Source organism: Erythrolamprus reginae, chromosome 1, assembly GCF_031021105.1.
Source record: "Erythrolamprus reginae isolate rEryReg1 chromosome 1, rEryReg1.hap1, whole genome shotgun sequence".
Classification (NCBI taxonomy): Eukaryota; Metazoa; Chordata; class Lepidosauria; order Squamata; family Dipsadidae; genus Erythrolamprus; species Erythrolamprus reginae.
In genome coordinates this window covers 341,659,825-341,683,481 of record NC_091950.1, presented here as the reverse complement: position 1 = coordinate 341,683,481, position 23,657 = coordinate 341,659,825, and the positions used below count along the sequence as shown (strand labels likewise).

The window sequence follows — 23,657 nt, the reverse complement described above, 5'->3', positions numbered from 1 at the left end:
GAAACATAACTGAAATGTGTCTCTCCAGACTGTAACTGCAGTCTGACCACCTTTTTAACAAACTTTTCTAAAAAGGGAAGGTTGGAAGCATTGGGCCCAAGGCTAGTTTCTTGAGAAGGGAACACTCCAGTGCCTCCTTCAAGGCTGAAGGCACAATACCCTCTGTCCACAAGGTTGGCACTCCAGTATGGATTCAACCACAGATTACCTTTCTGGCTACCTTAATAAATCATTAAAGAGTGAAATTTAAATTAACAGAGAAAAGAATCCTGCCCATTTCCTCAGGCATTATTCCAATTTACTCATCCTACATCACAATACAAGACTAAGCTTCAGAAACCTCAGTTTGGCCTGCCCAGTTGGAGTTTATCTTCAAACAGAACTGAATGACATTATCTAACAAATAACCAGAATGCTCTTCACAATGTCCTGTTCCACTCACTGCCCCCTGGAAATGGGTCACCCTAAACAGAGCCACTGGATGACTATCAGCAGATACAGTAAGGGCAGGTGACATTTTGCTACCCTTATTGCCATGAGGTAATCCTGATATGGGCTTCCATCATGTCCAATCAGTCACTTTAGGTCTTCCTCCAAGGTACTCCAGGAGGACATCTTTTAGAGCTTCATCTTTTGGAGCACTTTAATAAACTAAAACAGCGGTCCCCAAACTACGGCCCGTGGGCCGGATGCGGCCCGCTGAGGTCTTTTAACCGGCCCGTGGCAGCACACGAGATTTTACCGACCGATATAATAAGAGGGAGAAATAGAGAGGGAGAGAGAAATGAAGAGGAGAGATAGAAAGGAAGAAATAGAGAGGGGGGGAGAGAGAAAGTGTGAGAGATACAAAAGAGGGAGAGTTAGAAAGAGAGTGAGTGAGAGAAAGAGAGAAGAGAGAGAAAGAAAGAGAAAGAGGGAGATATAGAGAGGGAGAGAGAAAGGAAGAGGGAGAGATGGAAAGAGAGAGAGAGAGAAAAAGAGAAAATGATGGAGGGAAGGAATGAGGGAGAGGAAAATGAAACAAATGAGAGAAAAGGAAGAGGGAAGAGAGAAGTGGAGAGGAAGGAGGGAGGGAAGGAAGGAAGGAGAAATTGAGTTTGTTGATTTAAGTTTAAATTTACTTGTTAATAAAGTATAAATTACTTAATTACTTAATTATTAATTAATTACTTATAACTTCTTTATTTTAAACATTGTATTAGTTCCCATTTTGTTTTTTACTTTAAATAAGGTATGTGCAGTGTGCATAGGGATTTGTTCATAGGTTTTTTTTATAGTCTGGCCCTCCAACAGTCTGAGGGACAGTGAACTGGCCCCCTGTGTAAAAGGTTTGGGGACCCCTGAACTAAAATATACTACTGGATTAGTGCAGAAAGAGAGAAAGGACACATAGAAATGATGTGATGTGAGGCCCAAATTACCTCCCAATTTCAGGCAGAAATCAAGAATTTGCTAAGCAATTCAATTCCTCAAGAATCTTCCAAAGCCCCCTCAATCAACTGAAACAGATCACCTAAATAGGTCTCGTGTCCATGCAGTGAACCCAAAGCATCCATTATCACGTAGATATGATGTGTAATATAAATATGTAAACTACAGGGACTTTAATATTCAGGAAATGTTTTTAAGGGATAGCAACTACAGCAGTAATCTCTCCCATGTCTTACTCTGAGAAGTTAAAAGATTTGGAGCATTAAAGACTAAATTAAAGAACATACTGTTCGCTTCATTGAAGTATCACAATCAATGAAATGCCTGAGAATGAACATTTCTGATTCTTGCTCTGAAAGCTAAGGTGTAAATTAATAATGCAACAGTGTATAAATTACTTCAGGTAATAATTAATGAAAATCTATGAATAACAAGTTTGAAAGTAGGGAAAGAAAATCGGAGGAAGACTAACATAAAAATAAATGTAATTATCACAAATATAACAGGAAAAGCAGGTGATTGTATTTACAATTCTCCTCTCCATATTGTTGGGATTCAGATTTGTCCTTATAAGAGCTGTTAATACTGGAGGAAAGCAGACACAATAAAAAACTCTAACTTGTTTGACTAGTTTGTTGTGAGTGACATAGGGGAAGGTTTGGTAGGGAAGGTTTGCCTATTTGCCGATGACTTTAAAGTGTGCAATAGGGTTCCTGGAGGCGTCTGTAATATGGTAAATGATTTAGCTTTACTAGATAAATGGTCAAAGCAATGGAAACTGCAGTTTAATGTTTCCAAATGTAAAATAATGCACTTGGGGAAAAGGAATCCTCAATCGAGTATTGTATTGACAGTTCTGTGTTAGCAAAAACTTCAGAAGAGAAGGATTTAGGGGTAGTGATTTCTGACAGTCTCAAAATGGGTGAACAGTATGGTCCGGTGGTAGGAAAAGCAAGTAGGATGCTTGGCTGCATAGCTAGAGGTATAACAAGCAGGAAGAGGGAGATTGTGATCCCCTTATATAGAGCGCTGGTGAGACCACATTTGGAATACTGTGTTCAGTTCTGGAGACCTCACCTACAAAAAGATATTGACAAAATTGAACGGGTCCAAAGACGGGCTACAAGAATGGTGGAAGGCCTAAAGCATAAAACGTATCAGGAAAGACTTATGAACTCAATCTGTATAGTCTGGAGGACAGAAGGAAAAGGGGGGACATGATCGAAACATTTAAATATGTTAAAGGGTTAAATAAAGTCCAGGAGGGAAGTGTTTTTAATAGGAGAGTGAACACAGCACAAGGGGACACAATCTGAAGTTAGTTGGGGGAAAGATCAAAAGCAATGTGAGAAAATATTATTTCACTGAAAGAGTAGTAGATCCTTGGAACAAACTTCCAGCAGACGTGATTGGTAAATCCACAGTATCTGAATTTAAACATGCCTGGGATAAACATATATCCATCCTAAGATAAAATACAGGAAATAGTATAAGGGCAGACGAGATGAACCATGAGGTCTTTTTCTGCCGTCAATCTTCTATGTTTCTATGTTTCTAGTTAAGAAAATAAATATACCCTCTCTCACCCTTCCATTTTCCTGAAAAGGTGGTGGTCCATGAGAAAATTTTGGTGGTCCACAGAAAAAATATTTATCACTATATTTTTTTTAATATAGAACTATATCAGGGATCCTCAAACTACATCCCCAGGGCGAAGGCTGGAGGAAAGTGGCACTTATGGTGAAGAGCCCGAAGATCTTGTTCCAGTGGGACTGCATAATGGCCTGGAACTGGCTGACCATCTCAACCTGCAGAGCCTCCAGGTGCCGGTACCTGCCCTTGCACTCCTGCAGGTTTTCCTTCTGCTTGGAAAGTTTATGCTCGTAGTCCTCAATGAGGTGCTTCTAATGAGCCTCCTTCTTCATCAGATTCAATTTAAACTGAGCTGTTTTGCCAACTGTTCCTCGTAGTGGCTGCTTAGCTCCAACAACTGCTTCCTGTTGTGGCCGTAAGGAGCCCAGGCGGGGAAGTGAGGAGTGGATGGCAGAGGAAGCATAGAAGCCAGCAGGGGTCGCCTCAACGTGAGTGACATTGAGTTGGCCACACCCCACGCAGTCACATGACCTAGCTACACCCAGCCAGTTGGTCATTAGGCAGATCATATTAGTGATCCACGGGATTTAAAATTATGAAATTTAGTGATCCTTGAGGTCCGAAAGGTTGAGAACCCCTGCTCCAATCATCCACTTTCCTTTATGTTTCATGACCTAACCTGCATTAGCTTCATTAAGGCTGAAGAGGTCCCCTCCCTTAGTCTTCATCGCCCGGCAAACATGAACCTTTGGGAGATCTGAAAAGTACATTTCATGAAATTCATGATATGTGAGATTCAGAAAGGAAAGAACATTTTAGCCACTGATTTTCTTCTCTCCTGCTCATATAGCCAATATTTAAAAGAAAGGAAGATAACAAAGCAGAATAGAGAAGAGTCTATATTTTAGCTCAGATTCCTCAATCTTGAAGACCTTTAAAGTAAAAATTATTGTGATTATAAAAAGCGGATAAATATATATATCCAGTAGACAAAAGTCTTCATTGGAAATAAAAATGTCAGGAAAATCTTATTTGTCTTTCAGTTCTATCGGCATTTACACCTACTTCTCTGAAGAGCTAGGTAGCATTCACACAAATTACTCCAAGTGGGAAGGATAAATGTATGGATTGATTTAAATAGTAACATAAGAGACTCATATAAAGGCATTACAAAAGGCAGCTTTGCCAAGTTTCAAATTAAGTTTCTTTGTTATAGCACTGTTAATCACCATATAAACATCCCAAGTGGTATAAATCTCTCAGTAGGGGTAAATTAAAGGAATGGAAATGTTTCCACTTTAATAGGTTTGATTTGCTTAGTACATGACAAAATGCTCTAACAAATGGGTTATAAAATAATTATACAAGGAACACACCCAAACTAATCCAAGCAGTTTATGAAAACATATAAAAATAAGCATTTCCTTCAAATCTATTATTTTTTTGCCAGCAGAATGGTCAATAGAAATAGAAGAGTAGGCCAGGGTTGGCAGGATTTAAAAACTGGCACCTATTTGGGTTGTTTCATCCAAGGTGATAATCAGGGGATTCACGGCTACAGATTTCTGAAACCATAATAGGCTCTGACTATATTTGTAACAATCTAATTGAAGTACACTATACTAGCATAAATTCTTTTCTGGCTCATGTCAGTTTCTAGACATTCATTACTATATGCAGATAATATAGATATGTTCAATTAACCAGAATTCATTAGCAGTCAAACATATATTTGCCTCTAGGCCCAACCCAGGGCCATTTGCTGAATTTTTCTCCCTTGATTTTAAAAGTTCAGCAGAAACATGTGAGATATATATATATATATATATATATATATATATGTCACATGTTTAAGCTGAATTTGAAAATTAAGGGAGACTAGGATAGATCTATTTTGGCCTTATTTTGGCCTCATCAGCTAGCCATACCCACTGGGACTTGAACCTGCAACCTTTGCCTTGTAAGGCAGAGAATTATCCTCTAGGCTACAGTATCCAATCCCTTCACACACACACACACACACACACAGACAGACATATAGATATAGATTGTATAGATCATGTAGTTGCCTTATTCACTTATCCTGGGCTACGATACACAGGAGCCTGTTTTAGCTTTATTCAAAAAATAATGATATTCAGATCTTCCTTGTACATGAAATACTAGCCAAAATTAATTGTTTCATTCATAGTTAAAGATTCTTAAAACAAGAATGCAGAAAATATAAGCAGGTAAATGCTACTTACAGGCAAGAGAAAACTCTATTTACAGAAAAGAAAATATGGGAAAATAGAGTCCAGAAAAGACATAAGTTTAGAGGTCAGGCATAATAGTCAGAGACTATTTATGAATCCATTTATAATGGCTACCAGACTTGAATTATGAAAAAGATTTAATTACTGTCTTATTGTGTCAAATCTCCAGCCAAATTATGCCTTCCAAGAGGGAATCTAACATGTCCTTTGTGAAGGAGAAAATCTATTTTTGCTCAGTTATTGTTAGTGTTGCAATCACCGGAAAGAACAAAGATGTGTTATATTGTTCTTGGTTAAAAATTACCAATGCTCATAAGAACATTTCAGTTCATTTATAAATTCGACTGGAATTAATTCCAATCAAGTCATATTTGCGGAAATAGGCCGATTAGTGGTTCACACGTGAGTTCTCAGCTATCTTTACCTCTTAAAGCTGTGTAAATGAGTCAGAAATTGCATATATTTTAATAATTAATTAATTACATCTATGTCTAATTCTGCATTGCAGTCTCTCTTTATTCTTGTGTCACAATGCCTACTACATCATGTGCCTCAATTGCTCTAAAACAGCTAGTACCAATGGTCTTATTAAAATTAGCCAGGCTAAATCACACCAATAACAATAAGACTCTTCTGGTTCAATGGAACTGTTCCCAGCTAAATAGAAATAGTAAGGCAGGATGAATTTTTGTCTTATATTCATTTTGACAGAGTTTATATTTTCACATTTCTATTAGTAAAATGCTGGTGTTTTATTCCCATATGTATATAAGGTAAGACTCATCTGCATTCAAAAACTGTTGTTGGAGAGAAATAGCATTTAAAATTGTTATAAATATGCTTGAGCAAGTACATGAATATGAATTAACAGAGTGGTCATAGCGGATTTCATGCATGAGATATTGTTTCTTATAGATCTTATCCCACTATCATGGGAATGCAATCAGTTATTTGTCCAATATTATAGAAACAGGATCACAATAACATTAACAATCATTAAATGGCAAACATTAATATTGGGTGGAAAGAATGATTTGCTGCTGCTGAGCAGGGTACCAAGAGGAAAGTATCATTATGTTTTAGGGGTTCCAGGCTTCACCTGGGATAGAATCCTCTTCCATTTCATCTGCTGATGTTCTCCTGGGTTGCATCAACAAAGGAACACCATCAAGATTTTAAATGGGTGATAATAGCGCTTTATATTGCACTAGTGAGGTCACACTTGAAATACTGGATACAGTTCTGGTCACTATGATAAAAAAGACCCTAGAAAGTGTGCAGAGAAGATCAACAAAGATGATAAATGTCTGGAGGCTAAATTGTATGATGAATGTTTGAGAGAGCTAGACATGTCTAGCCTATCAAAAAGAAGGATTAGGGAGGAAGATGATAACTGTCTTCTACTGACTCAAGGCTCTCATAGAAAAGAGGGAGTTGACTTATTCTCCAGAGGACAGGCAAGAAATAATGAGTAGAAGCTTGTTAAATAGAGATCCAACCTAGAAATAAGGAGAAATTTTCTGACAGAACCATTCATTAATGGATACGCATGCTTCTGGAGTTGTAGGTACTCCATCAATGGAGGTTTTCAAAAATACACTGGATACACATTTAACTGGGAAGGTATAAAATCTTTCATCTTGCGCAGAGATTTGGACTACAAGACTTCAGAGTACCTTCCCACCCTATGACTCTTTGTTCTATGGTCTATCTACCTGATAGACAAAAGAAAGAATTCCTTACAATGTTCCATCCAATCATGCAAGTAGGTCTAAAATCACTGTGTGGCTAACAACTTGGATAGATCAGTGGGAATTTTAATACACAGGTAATTTCTTCAATTTTCTCAGGTATTGTCCTTTCCGAGGAGGAATTTAAAAAAATTAAATCAATTTACAGTATATCATTACCTTTCTTGCAATGATGACACTGGGTGGCTCAATAATTCTGTTCAACCCTGTTCAATTCTGTTTCACAGCAATCAGAGCGAGATGACCCCACGAATAATCAAGCCCTATACCACACAGAACTTTTAAAGTTTCAACCAGCACCCTGATTTGTTCTTCAGGATTGGGCAGCATAGAAGTTGAATTAAATTAAATAAATACTCAGAAGCACAACGGAAGCCAATGAAGCTTGCAAAACAGAGATATAACTCAGACATACCCAGGTGTACCATTAATTTACTCCTGCCATTACATTTTGAACCAGCTTGAACTTGTAGAAGCTTTCAAGGGAGCTCCATAGACAGCTCATTGCAGTGATCCATTTGGTAGTTGACCATGATCATACAACAGTAATTAATTAGTAATTTACTAATTTACATTAGTAAACAAAATGCTACAATTTTATATGGGAACAAAGAACATTTAATTCATTGCGCTGTTGACAAATTTATTTAGGCCAATTGTTGATGCTAATTCAACATATCTATTCTACATATCCATTTATTTTACATGGGCCGCTAAAAGTTATTTAGCTGCCCATGTAAAATACATAACTTTGGGAAGCAAACAGTAGGTAGAAAAACAATGTAAAACTATAAGCAACTTAAATCATGCAATGCAAGATAGACAGGCAGGCAGGCAGGCAGGCAGGCAGACCAACAGATAGATAGATAACCAAGGCACTGCATAACAATTCCATAAAAAAGACACATATATTGAGTTCCCCTCACACCCTGAGCCTAACACTTGGAAGGGGGGAGTCAAGTTTTAATACTTTTCTAGAAGGCCAAGTGGAAGGGGCCATCCAAATGACAAGTAGGAGATTGTTTCATATGGTAGGCACTATGACAAAGAATGCATGCCCCCTTAGTTCTACATGGTTATGGGGACCTGAAATCTGCTCATGCCTTTGGTTTTGGTGAAATGGGCAAAAGTCCTTAGAGGTAGATAGTTACCCCATGAAAACTGGCTCTGTGTCATTTATTATTTTAAAGATGATAACCAGATTGCTACCTGCAAGTCAATGTAGTTTGTGCAGTAGTGATGTTTTACGGGGAAACTTTGGAGCATTCAAAATTTTGTGCATCATTACATTCTAGACCAATTAAAGGTTCCAAGTGATTTTCAAGGAAACCTCATTGTACAGTATGCTGAAGTAATCTAATAGAATAATTGACAAAGGCATAAATGACAGCAGAACCTTCTGATCTAGGAATAGATGCAACTGGCACACAAGATGAATCTATGTAAAGGCCACTCTGACCAAGACTGTCACCTACTCTTTGATTTCGAAATCAGGTTCTATCTGTATGCCAGTTTCACTCTAAGTGGTCACTGCAATGGCAGTTAGCAGAACTTCCTGATCTAGGAATAGATCAGGATGCAACTGGAACACAAGATTAATCTATGTAAAAGCCACTCTGGCCATGACTGTCATCTGCTCTTTGATTTCAAAACCAGTACAGTGGTACCTCTACTTACGAACTTAATTCATTCTGTGACCAGGTTCTTAAGTAGAAAAGTTTGGAAGAAGAAGCAATTTTTCCCATAGGAATCAATGTAAAAGCAATAATGTGTGCGATAGGGGAAACCACAGGGAGGGTGAAGGTCCTGTTTCCTCCCAGGAGATTCCTTAAGAGGCCACATGGAGGCTTCTCCCCTCCTTTTCTGGCCCTGTTTCCTCCCAGGAGATTCCTAGAGAGGCCCCACAGAGGCTTCTCCCCTCCTTTTCCAGCCCTGTTTCCTCCCAGGAGATTCCTAGAGATCTATAGATCTATACCACTTGAAATAGATCTATACCACAGAGGCTTCTCCCTGCATTTTCCAGTTACAGTTTCGGGGACTTGGGTTTGTAAGTGGAAAATGGTTCTTGAGAAGAGGCAAAAAAATCTTGAACACCCAGTTCTTATCTAGAAAGGTTCGTAAGTAGAGGCATTATTAGGTAGAGGTACCACTGTATCTGTATACCAGCTTCACTCTAAGTAGCCACTGCAGTGGCAGAGAATGATATACAATAGTAAATAAGAAAAAAAGGCTGAATGTATTTTACTAACATATTTTCTGCATTTTTATCATTCACAGTGCAATAAATTTACAAATCTACTTCTATGATTTTCCTATGTGCTTGAAACTGGCAGTCCTATATAGATGAACACCATCAATATATTAAAAAGCAATATAAAAATAAGGTTAAAAATCCCAGGAAACGGTATGCTCCCTCCCATATTTGGGTATACCAGGGTGATTTGTCAGGGAAAAAAACCATATAACTCTTTCCTGGTGCAAGCTGAGAGGAGGGGAACCAGTGGTCTAGAAGTTAAAGTTACTGTCTTACAGGCAGACTCCCCAGGTTCAGATCCCAGTAAGGGTATGGCTAGCTGATGAGAGAAAAATAGCTTGAAATAGATCTATACTAGTCACCCTTCCTTTTCATTATCAGAACAAAATATGTTATACACACACAGACACACACGCACACACACACATATATTAGCTAAGTTATATTCCTAGATGGTACAATATGGAAGGCTATAATGTTTTGTAAGATTTATGTCCCAAAGTAAATTAAATTGACATTATTTAGTAAGAAATTCATAAATATTGTATAAAATGATTACTTTTGCATTACTGTGAATTATTAGCCCTGCTGCCTAGCAACCAGCATCATTTTTTTAAAAAACAATGATCATTATAAAGGAGTACAGTATCTGGAATGTGTGTAAATGAGTTTTCATTGGAGGACCAAAGAGACCCATTCATCTTAAAAATCAGACTTAATTTAATGCTTTTAGAGAAGTAAAGCAATAGTAACAATTTCTGCAATCATTTTAATAAAACCTTCTCATTATTGCCTTAAGTAAGTCCGGTGAAATTTCATTATGTGAAGCCATAATTCTGTTACCTTCTCTAGAAGACTGTGCGAGTTTTTACAGCACGTGGAAAAGAATGAGCTCCTTATTCGAGAAGAAATTGGGCAATATAAAAATGCATACTGATTCTCCGCTGAAATCTTCCTTTTATATTTTAATGAAGATGACTAATATAGTGAAATAGCGGATGTCTGGTCTCCCAAAGTGGTGGGAAGAGGAAGATACAAATATCCAGTGGTCTTCAAATTTGACTGTCAACACTGTCAAAGATTGGCAATAGTACCTTGAGAATAATAGAAATTCCACCGAGATCCTTTAATTTCCAGAAAAGTTTTAGAAAGGAAAAATGAAGAAGGAAAATTTTATTTTCCCTCAGGAATATTATGAGTCCTGTTTTGGGGCCCATTTATTTATCCTTGGGAACATCCTGGAGTTCTGGTATTTAATAGGCCAAGTAACAGATATAACACTATGGGGATGCTCATAAATTACCTCAGATGAAGTAGGAAATTTAGAATTACTATCTTATCCATCCATCCATCCATCCATCTTTTTAAAATGGTGACCAAGAAGCAGAACCAATCCTTCTCAGCAATTTATGATTAGTTTGATTTATGATTTTCTTATTTCTGTGCATAAATACAGTATATGATAAATTTCCACTCAGAACTGATGCTTGACTAAATACTCATGTTTCCATTCAACCTGTGTATGTTAATTTTAGAAGCATAAGAGCTTTTAATTACTACAAAATAAGCACATTTAAATAAGAAAGTTAAAGAAAATGGTTCTCATTATTTTTTAAAAAAATAAAGTTTACCTTAAGCAAAGTTTAAATGTGTGTATGGGAAGTAGGATTGAGATGAGAGAATACCTTTTCCTTTCCTTTTGAGTCTGGATTATTGCTTTACTTTGTGTTCTATACAACAAGCAGGACTCATGTATAGTATATGTCTGACTTCTCTACTTGTCTGACTTCCCTTTTGTGTTATCTGAACTTAGTCCATCTTTTTTTTAATGGTAGTCAAATTAGCATTGCCCTAATTCAGGGGTGAAATGCTCCCTGTTCACTCGTGCCTGTCAGTTGTCAGAGAGCCAGTCGTGAAGGAAGTGCAAGGCTCTGCCCGCCTGCCCAGACACCACCATTTGGTGGGTTTTACCCTCTGTGTATGTGCAAAGTACTCTGTGCATGCAAAGAGGGTAAAAGAACCCAAATGGCGGCACCAGTTGCGGCCCTATTTGGACCGGGAGTCACTGCTCATAGTCACTCATGCCCTCATCACCTCAAGGCTCAACTACTGCAACGCTCTCTACATGGGGCTACCTTTGAAAAGTGTTTAGAAACTTCAGATCGTGCAGAATGCAGCTGCGAGAGCAGTCATGGGCTTTCCCAAATATGCCCATGTTACACCAACACTCCGCAGTCTGCATTGGTTGCCAATCAGTTTCCGGTCACAATTCAAAGTGTTGGTTATGACCTATAAAGCCCTTCATTGCACCGGACCAGATTATCACAGGGACCGCCTTCTGCTGCACGAATCCCAGCGACCAGTTAGGTCCCACAGAGTGGGCCTTCTCCAGGTCTCTAAACTAAACAATGTTGTTTGGCGGGCCCCAGGGGAACAGCCTTCTCTGTGGCGGCCCTGGCCCTTTGGAACCAACTGCCCCCAGAGATTAGAATTGCCCCCACCCTCCTCGCCTTTCGTAAGCTTCTTAAAACCCACCTCTGCCGTCAGGCATGGGGGAACTGAGATATTCTTTCCCCCTAGGCCTTTACAATTTACGCATGGTATGTCTGTATGTATGTTTGGTTTTTATAATAAGGTTTTTTTTAGTTATTTTAGTATTGGATTGGATTGTTACATGTTGTTTTTATCATTGTTGTTAGCCGCCCCGAGTCTACGGAGAGGGGCGGCATACAAATCCAATAAATAAATAAATCTGGGCAGGTGGGTGGAGCCTCATGCTCTCTTTGCGACCGGCTCCCTGATGACTGACAGGCAAAAGGAACTGGGAGAATTTCACCCCTGCCTTAATTGGATATAATCTACTATGTTCCAGAATGCATGTATTACATCCAATCTAGTGGCCTTTCCGGTCCAGAACTGATTCTACAAATAGAATTTACAATATATTTACAGACTTTTTATTTTGTCAAAACTGGGCACTACCACTTTAGTTCTGTGTGTTCATATATAAATTATGTCCTTGGGATTGTTTTTAGTTGATGGTTGGCAAATCATCTGAACAGGCTTAATGTTCCTTTTGCAAATAGATTCTGTTTGCAGTTTACAAAGAGACAGTTTTGTGTCACTTCTCAAGAGATAGATACAAACACGAATAAATGTTCTGGCATTTCCATGTGTTCAAGAACCCAAAAGAGTTGTAGCTTAATTGCTATAAACCGCTGCAGCAGGCACTTGCCAATATAGTGAATGCAAAGCTTCTTTCCTTTTTCTTTCTTTCTTTTTAAAAAATACACTGCCAAGAAAAACAGCTGTTGGAGTTAGCTAATACCAATGTTTTATAGAAACTGATATTTTCAAAACCCTTGGAAAAAAACAACATGAAACTACCTGTATTTTACGGAGTCCTATTGTGCTCATTAGTAAGCCACATAAAACAAGCAAGGTTGTCAGGTTTTAGAGACAGACATTTCTCAGTGGTGGCCTCAAATTATGGAATCTCATCAAGAATGTCCTCGGGTGCTTCAAGTAGCTTCTAAATCTAATCTGGCCTAATATAGTCTCAATATTAATTTTATGGTGGGCGGATTTATTTAGAATTGTTTACATATAATTAGTATGATTTTATTAATGTAAATAAAAAAAGAAACTCAAATCTGATCTCACCTCCGGGACATAAACTGTTTCAAGTCCTACCCTCAAAAAGATGCTATAGACCAGTGTTTCCCAACCTTGGCAACTTAAAGAAATTTGGACTTCAACTCCCAGAATTCCCCAGCCAGCGAATGCTGGCTGGGGAATTCTGGGAGCTGAAGTCCAAATATCTTCAAGTTGCCAAGGTTGGGAAACACTGCTATAGACCACTGCACACTAGAACAACTAGACACAAGAACAGTTTTTTTCCTGAATGGCCATCACTTTGATAAACAAATAATTCCCTTAATACTGTCAAACTATTTTCTAAGTCTACACTACTATTGATCTTCTCATCGTTCCCATCACCCATCTCCTCCCATTAATGACCGCATGACTGTAACTTTGTTGTTTGTATCCTTATGATTTATATTGACTGCTTCCTAATGTGATTTGATTGCTTATTTATACCCTATGACTATCCCTATTAAGTGTTGCACCTTATGATTCCTGACAAATGCATCTTTCTATTCTATCTGGGAGACTTTCAAGCCAAACAGTAGAATATAACGGTTTTAAATAAATGAATGAATGAATGAATGAATGAATATATATATATGTATGTATATGTATATGTGTGTGTGTGTGTGTGTGTGTGATATTTGACACAAATATGTAACCCTTCCCTGGTGCAGAGCTGAAGGGATTGGATACTGTAGCCTAGAGGATAATTCTCTGCCTTACAAGGCAAAGGTTGCAGGTTCAAGTCCCAGTGGGTATGGCTAGCTGATGAGGCCAAAATAAGGCCGAAATAGATCTATCCTAGTCTCCCTTAATTTTCAAATTCAGAAAAAAAACCACGTGACACATATAGATAGAATTGTCGGCTATCAATAAAATTAACTGCCTTGGAAATGGCCCTGGGTTGGGCCGAGAGGCAAATAAGGAGCTGTGATCAATACACCAGGGTGATTCGACACAAATATGTAACCCTTCCCTGGTGCAGAGCTGAAGGGATTGGATACTGTAGCCTAGAGGATAATTCCCTGTCTTACAAGGCAAAGGTTGCAGGTTCAAGTCCCAGTGGGTATGGCTAGCTGATGAGGCCAAAATAAGGCCAAAATAGATCAATCCTAGTCTCCCTTAATTTTCAAATTCAGCAAAAAAAAAATGTGACACACACACATATATATATATTCAAACAAGAAACTTGAAATATATTCAGTCAAAGAAAGAACAACTACAAAATATCCTGCTGCTTTACACATACCTGTTGGTCATTTATATTTTTTTCTTCAAGTTTGCCACTAACAACGGTATTCATACTGAAAGCAATGGCATAAACATGAAGAAAATGAGACCTCTTCCAAATTATAAATGATTCAACGCTTCATTTCCTGAAAGGGATTCTTTTTTGTTAAAAGTAAGTGGCCATTTTATAATCCTGAATAAATGCGTGCCAATAATGCAAATAGTTCAGCAATGAATCTTCTCTGCTGGTTAGGAAGACTGATATGTCATAAACAATTACCTGAGGCCTCCAGACCAAGTATAGGCCTTGAAAACAATTGATGCAGCTCTCAGAGACCTTCAAAAGCTGTTACCAATTATAACTTTTAATGTGATGGAAAGAGAAAGCCCTTTGTATGCATAACTGCAGACTAAACATATTAGTTGCATTTAATTTTAATGAAATGTAAATCAAATCAAAACAAATTCTTATCCTGTTCCAGCCCACTACTTTTTGAGGGTAGTTCTGGGCTCATGACCAACTGCAGCCTACAGATCAAGAAAAAGTTGCACAACTTTGTAAGGAGCCATCAATGATGCCTGTGGATCTATATTTGGTCCATGAGATTCTTTTATGGTCTCCGCAATTTTCACATGCAACACTATTACAAGCCTGCCATTAAATTCATTAAGTAAGACAGAGATAACATGAAGAGAGACCAAGGAAACTCACTTACTTGTATGGAATGTGTTTGCTGCCATTGACAAGGGCAAGAATGACATTGCCCAACGCAGACAATGAAAGGCAGAGCCCAGAACCCCCTTCGCGGTTTTTGCTGAGAGGTTTAACACAGCTTCCCAGATCAATGAGATGTAAGCGACTACGGCCTCCTGACACTGTCAGAAAAGAAATAAAAGTGACAAAATAAATGATACCTTGTCATTGAAAGCATGATTTGGGCATAAATGATAACCTTATCCCCCAGAATGTGACTCACGGCCTGCTGAATTCTGTAGATATTTTTAAAACATAGAGCTAACTTCACCTTCAACCTCAGCAATACACCAGCATGTAATAGATTCAAACGAAACGTAAACCGTTCTAAACTCGACTGCAGAAAATACGACTTCAGCAACAGAGTGATCAGTGCCTGGAATGGCTCTGTGGTTTCCTTCCCAAACCCCAAAAATTTTAACCTTAGATCGTCTACAGTTGACCTCTCACCATTTCTAAAAGGTGTGCATACCGTCCCTGTCCTACTGTCTTCTTCTACGGAGAGGGGCGGCATACAAATCAAATCAAATCAAATCAAATCAATAAACAAATAAATGAAAATAATGTTACTTTTTACTTATGTAGTTCTATACATGTTTGATAAATAATTGAATAAAAAAACAAACAAATATTCTACCTCTTGAGCCGACAAGGAAAAAGAATAAGCCAAATACATAAATGATTATGCAACTTTACAAAAGTTACTTTGGAATGTGCAAAACCGCACCCAAAGGACCCCTTTTTGATTTATTAAAGTGGCTTGTTCCATTTTTAGATTCAAGTGGTTGCTTTGGAAGCTTCTTCTGACTGTTTCCAAATGCTTACATACATGACCAGTTCATTTCCTGGATGAAAACATGGGTTACATCAAAGTCTGAATGGCCAAGGCAGTTTCTGGCACTTAGACATACTAAGGTATTTGGGAACAATAGATTCTGAAGATTTATAGAGCAAAAATGGTATTATCTTTCATTATTTGAGAAACCCTCTCCCTCCCACTCCACCTCCTCTCCTTCCTTATAGCCATCAGCATTGGCTCTACACAACAAGAATGGGAAAGAGACTGGGACAATCATTTCTAGAAGTGACAGTAAAGCACAAAATTAACTGCTTCATTCTGAACTATCCTTAGACTCATAGCATCAATATGAGTACTAGGCCAAAAATAACAATAGGTATGATCACTTTATCACATGCACACCCGTATTAAAAATGCCCCACGGTATAATATTCTTGCTGCATATGTATAAACATCTGAATAATGGCTAATCATAGGAGTGGGTGGGAAAACAATGAGACTTACTTCCCCCTTTGCCACTCTTCTCCATTCGATACTGATAGATGTGCAAAGTGAAGAGCATATGTGAATTCTTCTGGTCTTCCTCCTGACAATCTCGCTGACTGCTTCGACGAGAGGCAATTGCTGCATCAAGAAAAAAGGCAGCTTTTTCTGCAGTGGGAGCTCTGAGTTCACTTTGGTTTTGAAGCTGCAAGGTACCCAGAGACATAGAAAGCTTATTGAGATTCAACACTGATAAGCAATTTTCAGTTAACAAAGTCAAAATACAATTTTGCTCTGATTAAGGAACATGCTGCTTTACAGAACATCTACAGCTGAAATGCTTTCCAAGGGGAAAAGTACAAAATTTGATGCTGAATCTAGCATCATCGATTCTCGTTGCCATGCTTCCGTTCTTCATCTAGGCCAGGGGTGTCAAACTCAATTTCATTGAGGGCCACATCAGGGTTGTTTCACCTCAGGGACTGGGGTGGGTGGGGCCAGGGTGGGCATGTTCCAGTTCAATATCACTCGTGTTGGGGGCTCCTGTGGGGGCAGGGGCACTCTGCCAGCCAAAATAGGCTCCTGAGCTCAATTTTCAGTTGTGACAGCCTTCTGCAATCTTCTGCTTGTGAAAACGGAGCTCCATTTTTGCTGGCAGAGGCACCACAGGCTGGTCTTTTGCTGTTTACAGGGCGGCCTTGAGTGCCAGATCTAACCATCCCATGGGCCAGATCCAGCCCGTGGGCCTTGAGTTGGACGCCCCTGGTCTAGGCTGATACTGAACCTTGCTCTTTACAGCTTCTATCTATCACCATGCTTAGTTATGCCCATATCCACAGTCCTTTGACATCCAAATCACTGTACATTCAGCTACTTTGTTCTATGCATTAGTTTGGAGGATCACTATTTTTTAATTACTTTTTTAGTTCAAACTAATTAAGATATCACATGGCAAGACTAATTTCACCATAATTCATTGAAAGGGTCTAGCTCTATCAACTGGCTTGGGGTCATTTTATACTGTTTTATACTGATTGTAGGCTGCCCAGAATCCCTTAATAATGAGATGGGTGGCACAGAATTTTAAGAATGAATAAATGAATGAATGAATTAATTAATTAATGGATGGATGGATGGATGAATTGTTAATATATGCTGATGGCGTATTATATTTTATTGATACGTATGCATATACCAAAGCTTACTCAGATAAGCAACATCTTGGAAAGTTATCTGGTCAAATTCTTGACTGGAAACTGCCCATAGTTTGCATATTAATTTGATTAGTAATACTGTACTACCAATAGTTTCTAATATCCCTATGGATATGTGCAACAGATGGTAATTTAACTATTGATTAAATTACTTTAAAAACTGTATAATGATGACAATCTATCAGATCTAAATATCAGACTGATTCACAAGAAGATATTATTTTCCATAATTACTAGATTCCTCAGAAAATGTTCCAAGAAAAATTAACAGTTCTACTATGTTGTAGTATTGTATAATCTAATACAGAGAAGGAATCCTTATCCATATGATATTGAGTTTATCAATAGTTATATTTTCTTTTCAGATTCATGTAACTGTTAATATGGTTTTATGGCTCACAGATATGAGTAGGTTCTTAAATTTTATATAAAAGTTGGAATGTATCACTGTGTAAAGAATTATTTACTGTACAGTGAAGATAATTAATCAAACACTGAATTTACATGGAATGAAACACAGAATTTACAATCCTGGATTGTAGATACATGTGATTGTTTTCTGAACTTGCAGTCTTTCAATACCATTGAAATAACTGAGTGTTATTTTTTGTGATCAAGGGTTATGTATTTAAAATTTAGGGCCAATGACATATTTTATAATTAATATAATCTCTGTGTTATTGCATACAAAGATATGTATGTGTGTTTGTGTGTGTGTGTGTGTGTATGTATCTCTATCTCTATCTCCATCTATCTCTATCTACCTATCTACCTATGTCCTGCCACACAGAATCAAGGAGTTGGCTAAGGCTATTTGGGCCATTATGTCCAACTCAAATTAATGCAGGATTATGTCAAGGGATTATACCAAGGGATTATACCAAGGAATCCAACCCAACAGTAGACTCAATTCATTCTTCTTGCACTGAAAGCAGGCCCATCACCTCCCTGAGTAACTGATTTCTTTTCTGTGGCTGTTTTCCTGACACTATTTTTATGGTATTTCATTACTGTTGCCACATATTTTTTCGTGGTCATCTATTCCTCTTTCTGTTTCCCCTATGTATCCTTTTAGGTCTTGCTATGTTGTTCGTTTTTGTTTCTCTATCTTTATTTTTCTCATTAGAATTCTTTGTATTGTGTTCTGACTATCTTTCTAAATAATCAAGTATGTAATCTTCTGAATTTATTTTAAAAAAACAATTGATTTTTGAAGTCCAAACTATTAATAATAATAATAATAATAATAATAATAATAATAATAATAATAATAATAATAATAATATTTGTATGCCGCCCCTCTCCACAGACTCAGGGCGGCTCACAACAAAGATAAAACAATATGTAATAACAAATCTAATATTAAGTCTAAAATAACAATTTTACATTAAAAGCCTAAAACCCCAATTATATAAGAAACATACACACAAGCATACCATACATAAAACTGCATAGGCAAGGGGAGATGTCTCAGTTCCCCCATGCCTGACGGCAGAGGTGGGTTTTAAGAAGTTTACGAAAGGCGAGGAGGGTGGGGGCAATCCTAATCTCTGGGGGGAGTTGGTTCCAGAGGGTCTGGGCTGCCACAGAGAAGGCTTTTCCCCTGGGTCCCGCCAGCTGACATTGTTTAGTCGACGGGACCCAGAGAAGGCCAACTCTGTGGAACCTAACCGGCCGTTGGGATTTGTGCGGCAGGAGGCTATCTCGGAGATATTCTGGTCCGGTGCCATGAAGGGCTTTATAGGTCATAACCAACACTTTGAATTGTGACTGGAAACTGATCGGCAAGACTGCGGAGTGTTGGTGTAACATGGGAATACCTAGGGAAGCAGCTGCATTCTGCACGATCTGGAGTTTCCAAACACTCTTCAAAGGTAGCCCCATGTAGAGAGTGTTACAGTAGTCGAACCTCGAGGTGATGAGGGCATGAGTGACTGTGAGCAGTGACTCCCAGTCCAAATAGGGCCGCAACTGGTGCCTCCTTGTACGGAGCTGGAAAGGACCCCCTCTCCAAAGAAGCATTGACAATCTCCTGGACCCAGCTCCGTGTCACCTCCCCGCTGGTCGAGACAGGTAGACAAGTATGGGCCCCAGTCAGCTCAACTGACTCATTGTCAGTCGACTCTGCTATCCAATCGGAGTCAAGGTCCACCCGGATCCGAGTGACTTTATCAGCGAAAAATGTGTTAAAGTCTTCGGCACTACTCTGCAAGGGCTCCCCAACTCCCCCCTAGTTAAGAAGGGAGTGGGTCACCCTAAACAGAGCGGCCGGGCGAGATTCCGCTGATGCAATCAAGGCAGCATGATACGCGCATCTTGCCACCTTGAGCGCCACTTTGTAAGTCTTAATATGAGCTCTTACAAGTGTTCGATCGGATTTGGACTTAGTCTTCCTCTATCGCTTCTCTAGACGTCTCTTCTGGCATTTCAATTCCCGGAGCTCCTCATTGAACCATGGAGCTCTACGGGGTCTAGTGCCGCAGAGAGGTCGCAGCGGCGCAATCAGGTCAAGAGCCTCCGCTGCAACCTTGTTCCAGGCCTCAGCAAGAGACTCTGCCGAACTGTGGACGAGTGCATCTGGAATAACCCCAAGCGCCCTCTGAAAGCCCTCTGGGTCCATCAGGCGTCTGGGGTGGAACCTCCTAGTCAGTTCTGCCTCCTTGCGGGGAAGGATTGGAGCCAGGAAGTCGAGCCGCAATAGAAAATGGTCTGACCATGACAAAGGCTATTTATCCTTCTACACTCAATTTCAGTTTTCCTTAAAATCATGAATTCTAGCTTTTTTCTCTTTTTCTTTGTCTCTTCTCACACATTAATTTAAAATATTAAGACTATAAAGTATAATAAATGCCCAAAGCAGGAAATATTTTTTCATACATGCTTTTTCGGGCACCAAGACTTTAGCAATTTGATCAGGAATTAGTTTCCCTCCCCCAAGCCTATTAGTTGGGGGTTCCTATCCAAAGAACATGTGTGATATTATTGGCTTCTTTTCATAACTTGACAGTAATTAATAAGTAGCTAATAGTATGTGCTACAACAATACTAATCCTATTACTCTTAATTGTGCCATTTCCACAAACTGTACCTCCATCCACAGGCATATTATTGGCCTCCAGTTTTTCAGCAATATTATAAATATTTTAATGTGCTATAATATATTGTGAAATTATTATAGTAGGAACGGAAGTTTAGTTTGATCTAAATACTTTAACATTTTACAGAAAAGAGAGGTTCCTGTTGAACATCAAGTTATAAAGGTATAAATGTTTAGGATAGGAGAGTGGACAGCCTGCAGCTGCAGGTCATAAAGTCCCTTGTAAGCCTAAAAGTAAACATTTCCAAGTTAGAAAAATGTATGTTTTTGTATTTATTATGACTCAAAACCAACCTTATAAAGCAGGGCGCCACGAGTTACATTGTGACACAAAAGAGTTTTATATTCACCTGCATGCCACAAATGGGGTCCTCACTAAGGTAGACACCTGGTGACTGACCATCTTGTAAGCTACCTGTTGCTACCTCCGACAGCAAATCTCTCAGGTGTTCTTCTTTTCCCCACACTTCGACTGCAGAGATTCGGACTGAGAAGCGTGCTCCTGTTTTTTCTTTTCTTTCATGAATCAGCTTGAAAAGCCAGGAGATGGCGCAAGGGATTATACCAAGGTTTTGCATGGAATCATCTTTTCCAATCATGGTATAGGATTTTCCTGTTGGGAATACAGGAGAAGAGATGAAAAACAACATCAAATATATTTACATACATAAGAAAATGTACAAAAAAAGATTAAAATGTCATAAATTTATTTTCATCAAGTTTGTTTTTATGGCCCAGACCCCCATTACATAACTATATGCAGTACAACACAGCTAAAATTATAAAATGTGACTCCTTTTCACAGATGCCGGTAATAGCTTATCAACAGCAGCCAGTCAACTGTAAACATGACCTTGAATCAAGGAACAACTTCTCACAATATTGCTAGACATTAGTGTCCAAAAATGCTAGTAATCCTGGGAATGTAAGCATAACTACTTCTTTTATTCTAAACATTACAATTATTAACTGTTTCTTCTCTATTCAGAAACCTTCCAAGCAATTATGACCAACCTTCTACTCTAAAGCTATGCTGAGGGCAAATATACACATATGTATTTGCTATTTCAGAGAATTAGAAGTAAAATAAATCAACAGGTAAATAAATAGATAACTATGTCATGCAAAATATATATAATATGATGTAATATTATCTGAATAAAAAAATATACTAACCAAGTTTGGCATGTCCAAAACAAAATACACATCCATCTGCACCGTTCACCACAGACTGGATCACTTCAGCTACAGTTCCTGCACACACTTCAGCCTGTCACAAAGGAGATTTTTATTTTTATTTTCTGAACACAAATACTGTATATCTTTACTTGGAGCAAGTGGAGAACCACTGGGTGAGATCACAATACTTTATACATGGAGGCTAATAAGGCCTGGTGACAATCAGCAGACAGACAATAGAAAATATTAGTTGCTGAAGAACAGGAGTTTTGTGGAAAAGAGTTCTGTGGTGCTGATGTTAAAGGAATGAAATATTGGCACTTATACTTCAGAAGATTCAAGATTACAAGCAGAAATACAGAGAAGTGAATTTACAAGCCAGGACAAAAATATTGATTAACTACTGTCACTATTTGTCAATTCCATCCCATTTTCCTCTGATATTTTTAATGCATTTCCATTTATTTTGTAATAAAACAAGTTGCACATTTTGAACTGTTTATAGTTCAAATTTCAGTATGCGTTTAGAACAAAATTGTATGCATCATTGATTCCATACTTCTAAACAATCAACCTTGAAAATTATGATGGAATATTGCTTCAGGCTTTCTTAGAGTCGCTGTGTACCTGAGATGCATCTTGAGGGAAAACTGCATCAAATACAAACATCTTGGGTGGTACTTGGGTGCTCCTTTTTTGGAAAGCATTCTGGCTTCCGGAAGACAGGGGGTCATATAAAGTAATCTGTTTCTTGCGGGGATCAACCTTTAAGAAGGAACTGGATTCTGAAGAGTCTCTAGCCAGAGTAGAACAAATGCGCAACATGACTTTCACCTGTTAGCAAAAACATAATAACAATAATGTATTTCATGAAGTGCTATGAAAATAATGACTCATGGGTATTTAAAATGAATATTCTGGCAATTCCAATTCAATATCCTGCTTTCTGAATAAATCGGGCATATCAGAATTAATGACTTGAACCTTTTAAGCAAGTGAGATAAGGTTCCACTTTAAGATTATTACCTTCCTTGTCACGTGTGGGTATAGGCCAGTGATGGAGAACCTATGGCACAGGTGCCACAGGTGGCACGCGGAGCCATATTTGCTGGCACGCGAGCTGTTGCCCTAGCTCAGTTCCAACATGCACGTGTGTGCTAGCCAACTGATTTTTCGCTCACACAGAGGTTCTGGGAGGGCATTTTTGGTTTCCAGAGAGCCTCCGGAGGAGATGGGGGAGGACATTTTAACCCTCCCCCAGCTCCAGGGAAGACTTTTGAGCCTGGGGAAGGCGAAACATGAGCCTATTGGGCCTACCAGAAGTTGGGAAACAGGCCGTTTCCAGCCTCCAGAGAGCCTCTGGCGGGCGAGAGAAGCTGTTTTCACCCTCCCCAGGCATTAAATTATGGGTGTGCAATAGCATATGTTCACACTCTTTTGGCACCTGAGGGAAAAAAGGTTCACCATCACTGGTATAGGCAAACTAATTTCCATGGACCAAACTAAAAGAAGAAAGTTTCAGTGCTGCGATACTTCTAAATTAACATTAAATTAACAAAGCAAGAACAAGAACAGCTAGAAATAGAACAGGCATTTTTCAATAATCTGAAAAATTCACAGCAGAATGAAAAAGCCTTCAATTTTAATAATATTTAAAAGGTTCTCAAATTATTGTACCACAGTAAGTCATACGTACATATCATTTACATTACGGCATAATTTATGTAAATAGGTTACAAATGCTGAAGTAACAGATCAGGTAAAACTTTATAGAAGAAGTATGTCTTCAAAATGTGAGACTGAATTGCCTTGATAATTTCACATTATTTAGTTTGGTAAATTAAACAATGTCTTTTCCCACTTCTCTCTTTTTTTAGACTAGTCTTTTGCTCTCAAAATTATTATAAAACTGGATGGCATGGTTCAAAGATGTCAATAATTATAGTTTATAGTAAGCTCCTGATAC

General features: G+C 38.5%; 1 protein-coding gene across 1 annotated transcript in view; it reads right to left on the bottom strand.

Moving 5' to 3' along the window:
- KIF26B (kinesin family member 26B) overlaps positions 1–23,657 on the bottom strand; it is a 387,002-nt gene that overhangs the window by 67,785 nt on the left and 295,560 nt on the right. Inside the window, exons 6-10 of the mRNA XM_070734075.1 lie at positions 22,319–22,525; positions 21,689–21,782; positions 20,863–21,125; positions 16,223–16,406; positions 14,882–15,041 (exon numbers count right to left, since the gene is read on the bottom strand). Of these exons, the coding sequence (XP_070590176.1) occupies positions 14,882–15,041; positions 16,223–16,406; positions 20,863–21,125; positions 21,689–21,782; positions 22,319–22,525 (908 nt within the window). The remainder of the gene's footprint in view (positions 1–14,881; positions 15,042–16,222; positions 16,407–20,862; positions 21,126–21,688; positions 21,783–22,318; positions 22,526–23,657) is intronic.